The sequence below is a fragment of the Danio rerio genome, chromosome 13 (assembly GCF_052040795.2).
Source record: "Danio rerio strain M-AB ecotype USA chromosome 13, GRCz13ab, whole genome shotgun sequence".
Classification (NCBI taxonomy): Eukaryota; Metazoa; Chordata; class Actinopteri; order Cypriniformes; family Danionidae; genus Danio; species Danio rerio.
Genome location: NC_141033.1, coordinates 1,262,238 through 1,277,500, shown reverse-complemented (window position 1 = coordinate 1,277,500; position 15,263 = coordinate 1,262,238). Strand labels below are relative to the sequence as shown.

At 34.7% G+C, this 15,263-nt stretch overlaps 2 protein-coding genes and 1 long non-coding RNA gene across 8 annotated transcripts in view; 2 read left to right on the top strand and 1 right to left on the bottom strand.

Moving 5' to 3' along the window:
• Positions 1-11,689, top strand: part of si:ch73-52p7.1 — an 11,805-nt gene extending 116 nt beyond the window's left edge. Inside the window, exons 1-4 of one of the 5 annotated variants that reach the window (XM_087277316.1) lie at positions 1-53; positions 4,939-5,594; positions 5,795-5,988; positions 6,039-11,689. The exon at positions 1-53 is cut by the window's left edge and continues 18 nt beyond it. In XM_087277316.1, the coding sequence (XP_087133442.1) occupies positions 7,006-7,641 (636 nt within the window). In that variant the 5' untranslated portion in view covers positions 1-53; positions 4,939-5,594; positions 5,795-5,988; positions 6,039-7,005 and the 3' untranslated portion in view covers positions 7,642-11,689. Of the gene's footprint in view, positions 54-2,939; positions 3,086-4,938; positions 5,658-5,707 lie in introns of those variants that run through there. The other 4 variants (XM_087277314.1, XM_087277313.1, XM_087277315.1 and 1 more) reach the window with 4 other exon arrangements.
• The window catches only part of tnfaip3 (tumor necrosis factor, alpha-induced protein 3), a 254,770-nt gene that overhangs the window by 82,859 nt on the left and 156,648 nt on the right, over positions 1-15,263 (bottom strand). The gene's annotated exons all lie outside the window — the stretch shown is intronic.
• LOC141377092 (uncharacterized) overlaps positions 12,128-15,263 on the top strand; it is a 69,831-nt gene continuing 66,695 nt past the window's right edge. The window contains exons 1-2 of one of the 2 annotated variants that reach the window (XR_015505663.1): positions 12,128-12,270; positions 14,121-14,203. This is a non-coding gene — a long non-coding RNA (uncharacterized LOC141377092). The remainder of the gene's footprint in view (positions 12,271-14,120; positions 14,204-15,263) is intronic. The other variant, XR_015505662.1, reaches the window with a different exon arrangement.

Below are 15,263 nucleotides of genomic sequence, written 5' to 3'. Positions count from 1 at the left end.
TGATAGAAATGAATGTGTCTCTGACTGTCTCTACACATGACCACAACACACAGGTACGGCTCGCTTTTACTTTTCTTTTTCTCTCCTTGTACATTCACGTTCAGTCATTTAGCAGATGATTTTGTCCTACAATTGAGGAGGCATTCAGTGATTCAGCAAGAAGAGGAAACACACACAAGTGCTGATTACACAGAGCAACTGTTATGGTGCTCAGAGAATGAAGTGCTGGAGTAAGGAAGGCGAGGGGGGGTTATCTTTTTAGAGAGGAGTGATTCTATTGGGTGGCTCAGTGATTAGTACTATAGCCTCACTGAAAGAAGGTCACTGGTTCGAGTCCTGACTGGGTCAGTTGGCATTTCTGTGTGGAGTTTGCATGTTCTCCCTGTGTTGGCGTGGGTTTCCTCCGGGTGCTCCCGTTTCCCCTACCGCAAACGCATGCGCTATAGGGGAATTGCTGAACCACTTTGGCCCTAATGTATGAGTGTGTGTGTGTGGGAATGAGAGAGTGTATGGGTGTTTTCCAGTATTGGGTTGCAGCTGGAGGGGCAAAACATGCTGGAATTGTTGGCGGTTCATTCTGCTGTGGTTATCTCGGATGAATAAGGGACTAAGCTAAAGGAAAATGAATGAATGATTGTTTCTACAGGTGGTTTATCAAGCCCACTCATGTGTGAGGCGCTCTCAGAAATGCACAATGTTTTTTTATTTATAGATATGGAGGGATTGTGAGAAATTGTCTTGGGTAAACGTGCAAAAAACTGGTGCAAGGGTCGGTTAAAGTGTCAAAGAGATGAAAAAAGTATGTTTTCCCAACCTAAAAATATGAAGTTAAACTTTGCATAACTTAAAAAAAATTAGTTCATAACCTGATTAACTTATTAAAATTAGTTAAATCAACATAAAATATTTGTTGTCTTGACTTTTTGTCATTGTTTTTTACAATTTGTTTTACAGACTTAAACTATTATTTGTGTTAGATGAAATGGATTATTTGTTTTTAATTTTAATTTTAGATTTTTACCTTGTAATAAAGTTGGATGGAATGAGCAAAACTAGTCATTACAGCTGAAAAATAAAATCTTAAAAACACAAGACTGGTCTTTAATTATGGCTCTGATTTAGGGCTGCACAATATATGGGTTCAGCATGGATATCTTAATGTGCGCATCCGCAATAGTCACATCGCTGGATATGCAACGTCCAGTCTGAATTATAGTTGAGCAGGAGCTACACAATTGTATTTATCACTGTATTTATAATGCATTTATATGATTTTTGCAATAAAACATTCTTACTTAGAATTTTATCTTGTTTCTATCCCAAATATAAACATTTCAAAGCAAAAACAAGATTATTTATTTTACCCCACGAGCAGATAATTTCCTTAAAACAAGCAAAAAAAAAAAAAAAAACTCTTAATTTTCACTTATTTATTTTATTTTTTTAAATATTTGGACTAGAAACATGACAAAACAAAGTAAGAAAATAATTTTTTCATTGTGATTATTCAGTTTCTCTACCTGTATACTGTTAGACTCCCCAGAAAACTATCAAACAGAGCTATTTGAACCATCTTCTGAAATTGCAATATTGCAATATTTATCGCAGACAAATAAAATGTCAAAATCTGAAAATCAGATTTTTACAATATCATGCAGCCCTACGCTGATTGTAACTAAGCAAACTTGCAGGTAAAACACCTCACTTTAAACTTTACCTCGTAAATAAAAAAAAGAAAAGAAATCTTAAAACAACACAATCTGATCTCATTGTATTCTTGAAACAAGATCACTAATATTTTTGGCAATAAATACGAGTGTAACTCCTGACCAGATAAGGAGTTTCTGCAGTGTAGAGTACTATCTCTTGACAGTTTTTGTTCCCCTCCTCAGATTAACTACAGGAAAGAATGAATCAGCATTGGGAAAACTGCCAGAAAGCCTTTTTAGCATTGTAAAGAGACTCTTATGAATGGGTCGATTGTGTGTATTCTTTACCCAAAGTCGTGCAACTATTCAAAGTGATTATGACTGAGAAAATTAAGTTTGCATTGCATAATCTTTATCCAAAATAATGCAACTTACCGGTAAAAGGGATTATAAGTAAGAATATAATGTTTGCATTGCCCATTCTTCATCCAAAATCACACCATTAACTATTAAAAAGGATTATAATTGAGAACATGAGGTTTGCATTGAATGTTCTTTATCCAAAATCATGCAATTAACCATTAAAAGTGATTATAATTAAAAATATAACGTATGCATAGCACATTCTTAATCCAAAACCATGCAAATAATCATTAAAAGTGATTATAATTGAAAATATAACGTTTATATTGCATAATCTTAATCCAAAATAATGCAATTATTCATTAAAAGTGATTATAATTGAGTATATAATGTATGCATTGTGTATTCTTTATTTAAAATCATGTAATTAATCATTAAAAGTGATTATAATTGAAAATATAACGTTTATATTGCACATTCTTAATCCAAAATAATGCAATTAATCATTAAAAGTGATTATAATTGAGTATATAATGTATGCATTGTGTATTCTTTATTTAAAATCATGTAATTAATCATTAAAAGAGATTATAATTGAAAATATAACGTTTATTATGCATATTCTTAATCCAAAATAATGCAATTAATCTTTAAAATTGATTATAAAATTAAATATAATTGAGAATATAATGTCTGCATTGTGTAGAATCTTCATCCAAAGTCATGCAACTATTAAAAGTGGCAACAATAAATGTAAAGTGTGTGTGGCTGAGAAGGTGAAAGCCTGAAGGATGAAGTGTTCATAGGCACACCCTGCTGTTATTCAGAAAATAGAGGACAGCTGCATGCCTTCTGGAGCAGGCAGGATAAATAGTGGTTGCTAACGGCACGTCACCTCCGGCCCGTCTCGTTGCATAATAAGAAAACTTCAGCATAGTTTCAGACTCTGGAGGAAGACGCTGCCAATGCAAGCAACAGAGCCTCGGCTGAAGTGGAGCTGAGGAATTTTTGTGAGACTTTTGCTCATAAAAACACTCCTTGTCTGAAGTTAGGAGAGGAAAGCTGAGAGAAAGGTAAACGCTTCTGCTTGGCTTTTGGTGGCGTAGAAAGAAGTAGTTCTTATTGTTAAAGTACAATAATATAATGGCTAATGTTTTGTTTCTGCTGTTTTAAAAAAGTGTATATTTATATAAACACAGTCCACATACACTGTGAAGAACATGCTTAAATTAGTAGTTTTCTGACATTCGTGATTCATGTTTTTATTGACAATTTTAATAGTTTAAAGTTATTTATTAGTCGTGTTGGTGTAAATTATGGTACAAAAACCAGGAAATAAACTGCTGGTACTTTTTATGTTGCTTTTTACAGGTTCAACAATATTAGAGTTGAACATTTTTTTTCTTATGTGATTTTTTAATTATTTCAAAACAATTTCCCAAATGCTATCTAATGGAGAGGGATTTCTTTTTACATTTCTAATCATAAAAGTTTAAATAACTAATAACTGATTTCTTTTCTCTTTGTCATGATGACAGTAAATAGTATTTGACTGGATATTCTTTAAGACACTAGTATTCAGCTTAAAGTAACATTTAAAGGCTTAACTAGGGTAATTAGAGTAAAGTTAGGGTAATTAGGGAAGTCATTTTGTAACAGCAGTCTGTTCTGGAGACAGTTAAAAAATTATTTCTTAAGGAGGCTAATATTACAGACCACAGCAGTTTATACATAAAAAGAACATAAATAAAGTTGCATTTATTTATATTATTTTATTTGTATTTATTTTTAGAATTATATATATTTTAAAATGGTATAATTATACTTTGTTTCATTTTATTTAATAAAAATATATAATTATATTTTTGTTATTTTATAATCATTTTTCATTTATTTATTTATTTTATAATTATATTGATATTTTATTATATTTTATTTTATATTATATTTTTATAATTGTATATTTATTTATTTATTTATTTATTTATTTATTTATTTATTTATTTATTTATATGTTATAAGCAATGTTAACAATGATTTTTTTTACTCAAAAAAAAAAATCTCTTAAAGGGGCTGATGATATTGACCTCAAAATTGCTACTTTTGTTTCACCAAACTAAAATAAAAAAAATAAAAAAAATAATGCAAAATAGGCGGTTCATTCCGCTGTGGCGACCCGTGATTAATAAAAGGATTGAGCCAAAGAGAAAATTAATAATGCAAAATACTGTAAAAATTAGTTTTGCTCTGTTAAATGCCACTTAACAAATATTTGAAAAATATTTGAAAATATTTGAAAAATAAAAACATTTCACTGCAGGGCACCCCTGCTCTAGATACATCAAAAAAGTAAAAAGAATATAATAGATCCGCTTTAAAAAAAAAAAAAAAAAGCACAATTAATCAACACTGCATTATTATATACAATTAAATTGCCAATAATGATTCATGACTGGCAGCACCGTGGCACAGTAGGTAGCACAATCGCCTTACAGCAAGAAGGTCGCTGGTTCGAGCCTCGGCTGGGTCAGTTGGCGTTTCTGTGTGGAGTTTGCATGTTCTCCCTGTGTTGGCATGGGTTTTTCCTCCAGGTGCTCCGGTTTGCCCCACAGTCCAAAGACATGCGAATTGGGTAGGCTAAATTGTCTGTAGTGTATGAGTGTAAATGAGAGTTTATGGATGTTTCCCAGTAGTGAGTTGCAGCTGGAAGGGCATCCGCTGCGTGAAACATATGCTGGATAAATTGGCGGTTCATTCCGCTGTGGCGACCCCTGATGAATAAAGAGACTAAGCCGAAAAGAAAACAAATGAATGAAAGATTTCATGACTTTCAAAAAGCACAGATTAGTCACTGTGGAGCATTTTACATAGACTTGGCACACTGTGTTCAGCATGTTTTCCAGGACAATGTTGTTCTTCTTTTCAGTCTGAATCTGAGACGGCAGTCATGGCGCTGGTGAGAGTGGGTAGAGTGGCAGAGCGTCAGTGGGAAGTTTTATTATCCACTCTACATCTGGCATTGGATGACTAACCAAACACACTGGAACTCCTTCACGCACCACTGAAGCGTTCTGGTAAGCTGCTGATCTTTCATTTAAAAGGAGACCGGCTCTGTTCTGAACACTAGTGAGCTGCCTTACACAATCATACTGCCTTTTAAGAAGACTTCCATAAGGGCTCTTATTCTCTGTGTTAAAATATCAATAATCTAAGTAGTTGATCTTTTGGGGTAATTCTATAGTTGCTATGGTAACATAACGACTATCGTAATTAATCTGTTGTGGCGATTCTATAGTTGCCATGGTAACAAAGCTACAACAACAGTAACTGATCTGTTGTGGTAATTCTATAGTTGCTATGGTAACCTATCGACTATAAAAAAAAATCTGTTGGCGTGGTTCTATGGTTTCTATGGTAACAACAACTATTGTAATTGATCGGTTGTAATGATTCTATAGTTGCAATGTTACCACAACCATACTAATTGATATGTTGTTGTGATTCAATTGTTGCTATGGTAACACAACCAAACTAATTGATATGTTGTTTTGATTCTATTGTTGCTATGGTAACACAACCATAGTAACTGATCTGATTATATAGTTGCTATAGTAAAAGAATGATTATAGTAATTAATCTGTTGTGGTGATTCTACAGTTGCTTTGGTAACACAATCATAGTAACTGATCTGTTAGGGTGATTCTATAGTTGCTTTGGTAACATAAATATTGTAATTAATCTGTTGTGGCGATTATATAGTTGCTATGGTAACACAGCCATAGTAATTGATCTTTCGGGTAATTCTATAGTTGCTATAGTAACACAACCATACTATTGTTGCTATGGTAACACAACCATACTAATTAATATGTTGTTGTGATTCTAAAGTTTCTATGGTAACACAGCCATAGTAACTAATCTGATTATATAGTTGCTATAGTAAAAAAAAACGATTATAGTAATAAAATCTGTTGTGGTGATTCTACAGTTGCTATGGTAACACAGTCCTAGTAACCGATCTGTTAGGGTGATTCTATAGTTGCTATGGTAACATAACCTGTAATTAGTCTGTTGTGGTAATTTTTTAGTTGCTATGGTAACAAAAATTTTAATTGATCTGTTGAGGTAATTCTATAGTTGCCATGGTTACACTGACAATAGAAATTAATCTGTTGTAGTCATTCTAAAGTTGCTATGGTAACACAACTATAGTAATTGATCTGTCCGGGATATTCTATAGTTGCTACAGTAACAACAACTATAGTAATATAAAAAGGACCCATACTGTAGTTTCACAGCTATAAAGTATACTATTCTACAATACACCACCGTTTACTATAGTAAAAACTAAAGTACACTACAGTATAGTTCACTAAAGTCAATACTATAGGAGCATACGTGGAGTGTTGTAAATACTATAGCATATACAGTATATTAGACTTTCCTATAGTATTGTTCAAAAATCACCAAAATTACTATAGTATTTTTGCAGACTTCAAGCTACAAACATTATTTTGTAATGTGAATTATGTCCTGTTTTAGGCTAGACCTCTGAATGTGGTCTGTGTTCGAATAATTATTAGAGGTCTATTTTTAGATATTGGTCTGAATTATTGCTGTTTTGTGCCTGAACGGAGCTGTTTTAATTAATAATAAAAAGACACAAAACGTAATTGTGCACTTGTATTAAGAATAACTGATGAATATTCATTAAGTGAGCTAGAAATGTTTTTGCACCTGCTTTGAAATCTGCTCACCGTACGAGTCTCCATCTAACAGATGTCTTTCTGTGCAGAATTTCATGCGTGCTGTTCAGAAAACTGTATATCAGGAGATTTAATTAAAACGCATGCAGATGTTTGGTTTGTTCTTGCCAAAGTAAGAGCCCCCGCCCTTTTCTGGGAAGTAGGTGTGACGCAGCAGCAGCTCATTTACATATTAAAGAAACACAAAAAACAATAAATTCCTTGTATTTGCATGCAGGAATCCTGAGATGACCCGGAGCGGTGGGATGAGTTTGGCAGTGCTGTCCTGCATACTGTGGCTAGCAGCTCCTGCCCTCCTGCGCTCCGAGTTCAAGGTGGCTTACGTGACGGAAAGCAACGTTTACATGTGCACAGAGCTGGCCTTCTGCGAGAAAATGAACACGAGCGAACTCGGCAACTGCAGAGACCACTCAGAGGTGCTGCAGAAAACCCCAAAACCCAGTCCCGTCCAGAAGAAGCGTCTGACGGTTTGGTATACATCGCCTCTGAATGTGGCCCTGTTCCTGAACAATTCTGAAGTCCGGCATTTGTCGCTGGTTCAGTGCAAACCTCCTGCTGAGCAGCCCGTCCTGTCTGAGTACTTCACAGTGCAGCGTTTGGAGACGTTCACCATCACGTACCCCTTCCGGAAGCCTGAACAGAGTTATGATTTTGTAATAGGGAAGGACAGGGATGCTCCATATCACGAGGAGGCCAGGATCGCGGTCATTCATACCTCTGTGCTGACCGGCAAGACAGAGCTGAAGTCCTACACCGTCCAAACCAAAGTAGATCACAGCGGCATGATGTCCTTTCCGGAGATTTTCATGTCTCGCAGTGGGCTTTTGGAGATGTCCAGGATATTTGTCACGTTTTTATACTGAGAGATTTTTTTTCTTAAATTTTAGCACTGCATTGTTGATGTACATGTCAATATGGGGCCATTTTGCATAGTTAGGACAGATGTGAATGCCCTACGAAATGCATTGGGATGGATATAATTGCGATCGCCTTAAACTAAACTGAGAGACTTTTTTGCAATTGAAATGCTGCATTGGTGATGTTACTGCATTACTGCATCCAAAATGGTGAAAAGCCTTGGAGTAACGATTGATGACCAACTAAACTTCTCTGACCACATCTCTAGAACTGCTCGATCGTGCAGATTCACACTCTATAACATCAGAAAGATCCGACCCTTCTTATCTGAACATGCAGCTCAACTCCTTGTTCAAGCTCTTGTTCTCTCCAAACTGGATTACTGTAACTCTCTACTAGCTGGGCTTCCAGCTAACTCTATCAAGCCTCTTCAACTGCTCCAGAATGCAGCAGCACGAGTGGTCTTCAATGAACCTAAAAGAGCACATGTTACTCCGCTGCTACTCCGTTTGCACTGGCTGCCAGTTGCTGCTCGCATCAAATTCAAAGCTCTGATGTTTGCTTACAAAGTGACTTCTGGCCTTGCTCCTTCTTATCTGCTCTCGCTTCTGCAGATCTATGTGCCCTCCAGAAACTTGCGTTCTGTGAATGAACGTCGCCTCGTGGTTCCATCCCAAAGGGGGAAGAAATCACTTTCGCGAACGCTCACGCTCAATCTGCCCAGTTGGTGGAATGAACTCCCTAACTGCATCAGAACAGCAGAGTCACTTGCTACTTTCAAGAAACGACTAAAAACTCAACTATTTAGTCTCCACTTCACTTCCTAATCTGTAATTGCCTCTCTGAATATCACACTAACTGTACAAAAAAAAAAAAATTCAAAAATACTAATACAACTAATACTTTCCTTCTTAGACTTTACAGACCTGAAACTTGCTTATAGCACTTATTCATTGTTGCTCTTGGTTGTGTAAATTTTTTCCTTGTCCTCATTTGTAAGTCGCTTTGGATAAAAGCGTCTGCTAAATGACTAAATGTAAATGTAAATGTGATGTATGGAGCTGTTTACACCCGGTCACTTCATGCACTTCTTTCTGATACGTAATTGCCCTATGAAATGCATTTGGGATGGATATAAATGCAACTGCTCAAATTACTTCAGGAGGTGATCTGGGGCACATTACAGATGTCCCGTATGTACATATGTATGTCTTACTCTTCTTAAAATGTAGAAACTAAACATGTGAGAGTGTGTTATAGATTACATTATGTGTTAACACAACACAATGCAATGCCACAGATGACACTTTGGGATGTTTGCAACCCAGGCTCAATCTGAAAACATACCCCCTATATACATTTCTGGAGAGCAATATACGTATGTCAGGCTACATAATTCACAATCTCCAGAAATGTATACAGGGCTACGTTTTCAGAATGAGCCTGTGTTGGATGTTTGTTTCATTTTATTTAATATTTTTGTTTCATTCTATTTTTGACCAGTCGATAAATAAACTGAGAGACTTTTTTTCCTTCTGCAATTAAATTGCTGCATTGTTTATGTAGCTGTCAATATAGGGACTGTTTACACCTACACTACCTGACAGAAGTCTTGTCATGGATCTCAGTTGTAAGAGCAACAAATAATAACTTAACCTCTATTGATCGTGTGTAGAAGTGTCAGAAGGTGGATTTCTCTGCTGGATCATCTGTTGATCTGCATCCCAATCATCACCAATACTGCAGAAGATCTACTGGAACCAGCATGGACCAAGATTCTCACAGAAATCAGTCAAGTTTGGTGAAGGAGAAATCATGGTTTGGGGTATATTCAGTATGGAGAGATCTGCAGAGTGGATGATCAACATCAGCAGCCTGAGGTATCAAGACATTTGTGCTGCCCATTACATTACAAACCACAGGAGAGGGACAATTCTCCAGCAGGATAGCGCTCCTTCTCATACTTCAGCCTTCACATCAAAGCTCCTGAAAGCAGAGAAGCTCAAGCTGCCCCAGGATTGGCCAGCCCAGTCACCAGACATCAACATTATTGAGCTGATGAAGGAGGAGGCGTTGAAGATGAACACACAGACTCTTGATGAACTCTGGGAGTCCTGCTGAAGGCTTTCTTCTTCATTCCAGATGACTTTATTAATCAGTGATGTGAGGCATGTCAGAGATGTATGGATGCAGTCCTCCAAGCTCATGATGGAGTCAGACACAATATTCATTCTGTCTCCACTGCAGCAGGACTTTATATTCTATCCTGGACATTATTTCTGTTCAGTGATGACACTTTAGTCTGAGCAGAGTCAGACCGCACTGTCCTCATCAAATCATTCAAGATTAAGGCATGATCAGATTTTATTTTAGTCAAATAAGCATCATCTAGAGGCCTTTCATATGATCAACTAGAAGTGAAGATATTATTTGCTGTTCCTAAAACTTGGATAGGCGACAAGACTTGTGTCAGATAGTGTAGTCACTTCAGGCATTTTGTTCTGATTGGATAGATATCTGATGGTGAAAAGGACAGGTGTGAATGCACTATGAATGCATTTGGGATGTGTTCTGGGACATTTTACAAATAAAACTGAACTGGTCTAAATGCATTTAGTTGTTGAAATCACATATGTACGTCTTACTCTTCTCAAAATGTAAAAACTAAACATGTGAGAGAGTGTTATAGATTATATTACGTCAGATAGAACAGTGCTAATGCAACACAGTAGATGACACTTTGGGATGTTTGTCTTTATTGAATTATTATTATTTTTGGACTGGTTGTTGACTGTTGAATGATAAAAAGTGAATGTTAAATTATTATCAAATGGCAGCATTTATAACAGAGATACATCACCTTTAATTAGGCACATTGTCTACATTCATGGCCCTATACAAAGACAGTGTGAGTGGGCTTTCCCGTTATTCATGATCTATACGCCATTTATGACTTCTTTAGTTAGCGTAAATAGCTTTACTTGCTCAGTATTTGCTGGCAAATCACTGATGTAAGATCAGCCAACAGTATTAACAAGATGAACCAACAACCAACAGTATTCAAAATGTGATATCATTAGGCGACATAGTGACGCAGTAGGTAGTGCTGTCGCCTCACAGCATAAAGGTCACTGGGTCACTGGTTTGAACCTCGGCTCAGTTGGCGTTTCTGTGAGGAGTTTGCATGTTCTCCCTCCGTTCGTGTGGGTTTCCTCCGGGTGCTCCGGTTTCCCCCACAGTTCAAAGACATGCGGTACAGGTGAATTGGGTAGGCTAAATTTTCCATAGTGTATGACTGTGTGTGTGGATGTTTCCCAGAGATGGGTTGCAGCTGGAAGGGCATCCGCTGTGTAAAAACATGCTGGATGAGTTGGCGGTTCATTCCGCTGTGGCAACTCCGGATTAATAAATAGACTAAGCCGACAAGAAAATGAATGAATGAATGGTTTCATTAAAAATATAGATGTTAATGCAGCACAGAGATGTTCACCATCCAAACCAAAGTAGATCATAGCTGTTCTTTTAGAAATGTCCAGGATATTTGACACTTTTTTTTACATTTAAATGCTGCATTGTTGATGTAGATGTCAATATGTGGCTGTTTACATCTGGCCACTTCATGCATTTTGTTCTGATAAGATCAGATCTATCTCTAAAGGCCCTATGATATGCATATTAATCTAATTGCTCAAACCAGATGAAACCAGACAGGTCTAAATGCATCTGGTTGCATCTCCAACCACATGACCATCTTTCCCCTAAAATGTAAATAAAAATAAATGTGAGTGTTATAGTCACAATCCTTTTGTTTACCTGTCATGCGCTCCATCCATGTGCTTTCTGTTGTCACGTGATTCCTTTGTTGAGTTTTCCCGCCACTCATTAGTTTCATCAGTTCCACCTGTGTCGCACCCCTGCTTATAATCAGTTTAATCACGTCTTGTGTATTTATACCCCTTCAGTTCAGTTAAACACTTTGTCTGGTGTTATATTGTCATCATACTTGTGTGTTCCTGGCCAGTGAGTGTTTTATAAATAAATATGATATTTCAACTCATTTTTAAATATGTTTTTTGTCATTGAGAAGGCTACTTGCTGTGTAATTGTGTTACATGAAGAACACTTTTGTAAATACTGTGGTGTTTGGAAGCATACTATAGATAATTACTTGAATTAAACAATTGTAGTGTTTATATTGTTGCTGTGGTAATGAATAACTGTGGTAATATTATGTTATTAATATTACAATTACAAAAATAGGCTTACTGAAATTATAACAGATACTGAAGTTACTCCCATAATTCAGGAAAAGCGTCATGGAGTAGGAAACATTTAGCATATGCCACTGGCTAAAGCTTCATGGCAGTTTTATTTTATTTATTAAACATTAATTTTTCTCACCGTTTTGACGCTGAAGTTATCAATCTTATAGACTAAATTTGAGGTATTTCCTGAAGGTGCGTCAGGATTTGATTTAACCGCCAAAACGGTTTTTAGGCGCAATTTTTATTCAACAACGGCTCACCGGTGACAGAAACTGCTCGGTACCGACGGCAGATGCACACACAGCTTACACCGACGTACCTTTCTCTACACTTTCAGAAAAAAGTTGGCAGTATAGTCGGCACGATAAAGTAAGTTTATTTGCCTTATTTTGAATGTAGTCACGCGAGCCGCCATTTTACCTGTACAAAACATTCGTTCAGTCATGGTGTTTTAATCAAAATGATAGGTACAGCAAATCATTTTACTGTTTACTGCACTTTAATAATCTTGTAATATTTTTTGCAACTAAGCACATTATTATTATTATTATTATTATTATTATTATTTTATTAATAATAGTTTTAGCCTATTAGTAGTATTATTGAATCTTTCCAACTACTGCCATTTAATGCCTTCACGTTATATTAATTCCCGTTATTTTAGCCACTGGGTGTCAGCAGTGCTCTGTGATGTAAATGGCAGACTCGAGGCAGACTCAGACATGCAGCTGATCATGTTAAGCTGGAGTGCTCGGATATGAACATTACACATTTTTATCTTCATTTTAGGGCAAACTAAAAAGTGTTTATTTCAGGATGTTCATATTTTTTTCTTCTCTTTTCTGTGACCTTCATAAAAGAAAATACCTAAGTTTTATGTCTCAGCATAATGTAACGTTATAGAAGTTTATAATTTTTTTTAATGATATGATTTCAATTCCACATTATTTTTTCCATCAAATTTTTTTTATTATTTTGAATTATGTGGGGGAAAAAAAATAAAAACATGAAGATCAGCATATAGCTGTGCATAAAGAAAATGTCATAACCAAAATACAGGAATATGGTTTGTTAAATCATAATGTTAATAATAATGCCAACAACAGCACATTTTTACATTTTAAATTTAATTAGTATCGTGCGTCATATTTTATCGGCATCAAATTAAATGTACAGAAGTTATTTTTATTTACAGAAACTGCATGAAAATGTAATTAAACACATTGTGTAATATTTATATAACTTTTATTTTGATGTGATTTTATTTTCGAACAAAAATATCACACAAAATATAATTAACAAAACAACATTTCAACATGGTCTACAATGGAGTGGGATGAAGCACAAGCTTTATGAAAAATAAAAAGGCAAAATATGGGTGAATGTTTCTTTATTATTCAGCACAAATTATATTCATATTAAAAGCTACTTATTGTGACCTTACTAATATAAATAGTAAAATTAATGATCATACAAAATGTTATTATACGTGACGTAGGGCTGGGCGATTATGGCAAAAATGCAATGCGATAATTATGTTCCATAATGATAACAATATATAGTTCAATAAAAATTGTTAATGCTTCCAGATTAAAAGAGACCAACAATGACTGAAGCCACAAAAATTTAAACGGCATAGCTAAACATCTCTAATCTGGTACATCTCTAATATCAGCACACTTTCAGATTCCCATTGTTGCACATTTCTGCTGTGTGATTGGCTCTTAGATCAAAAATGTCCAGAGCTTATCATTTATTTATTATTTATTTATTGACAAAGTTTATTGTGATTCAATATAATATCGTTTATCGGCCCAGCCCTAATGAGAAGAGATTAAAAACTGACAAATGGGTTGGAAGGATAGTGACAATGTAAATCATTTAATCTTTTAATTTCATAAATTGTTTTTCCCAAATATGTCTGACAAGACCTTATACATTTAGTTAGCTACATGATCTTGTTACAAAAGTGTTCACTTAATTACGTTTTAATGGTTTAATTTAATAGATTATGATCAAATGTTTGATCATATTTTTTCTGAATGTTAAAAACTGTACAACAATTTTAGATTTTGATCCTTTTCATTTTTTTGAATTGAAAAATTAAGCACATTTTAACGAGTGCAATTGTTTACCTGTACTGTAAAATATTTCACAGCTAAATAAATGAATAAATAATGATTTTCCCCCACAATCTCTGATGTTTCTGATGTTTGCAGGTTTTCCATCACAAAGCCTGAATTTAGAGGACGTTACCAAACTACATTCTTCAAAACATCCCAGTATAGGCATTTAATGAGAGGTAAGAACATACACACTTTCTACAATTATTAAACTATTATTAAAATAGAGTTATTCAAATCTCCTCCTACTGCTAAACGCATTACAAAAAGCCTGCTGAAATAAAAAAAAATATCATACTATAGACATGATGATAATATTAATTAAATAATTGTTATAAAAAAACTTGAATTATATTGAAATCATGGAAACTTCAAAATACAGTGAATGATTATTTATTTATTTAACTTTAAGAGCACTTTTTAAGAATATTCAATGTATTTGCTGTGGTGTTCATAATAAATGCTTGAAGACTTAATTGGTTAATTATCTTAATTCAGTCATTTTCAGATGTAATTCTGAATTATTGACTGTGACTATTGATAGTGCTTTTGTTAATCAACACTATTGTTAATTAACACTGTGCTATAATAAGACACTGATAGTTACTATTAGTCAATTTAACTAAACTCACGATGAAAACAAAAGCTTTTATTAATCTCAACTGTTGTTAATTTCTTCGGTAATGCCTAATTATGAGTTAAAATGGTAGTCATAATATCATAATTGTTTTATTAAATGCAGTCAATAACTAATAAAATTTAGTTGTATTTTTAAACTAATATTAACATATAACTTTAATAAATCTGGCTTTAATCTATTTACTAATGTTTATGAATGATGTTTTATTGTAAAGTGTTACCTGTTGTAGCTGGTTGAAACATTCATTTATTCTGAACACGTATTATACAGTATTAATACAGTAATTATTACAGTATTAGTATTTTTTTTGGTATTATACTACTTAAGGTAATCTTTTTTTGCAGCTCAGTATCTTGATAATATCATATACTGTGATAAAAGCTTCAGCAATTAATCACAACAAGAACATTTGATACGGTCATAAGCCTGTATCACACGCCTGCTAAATAAATCTGATCTGGTCATCACTCGGCAAACAGCAACCTGTTGTTCAGCTCAGGGTCAGCAGGTCAAAGCAGGCAGGATCACATCAAGATGGCAGATGTTGGCATTCACAATTAATAATCTACCCAGGGAATTGCATTTCCCAAGTCAAAAAA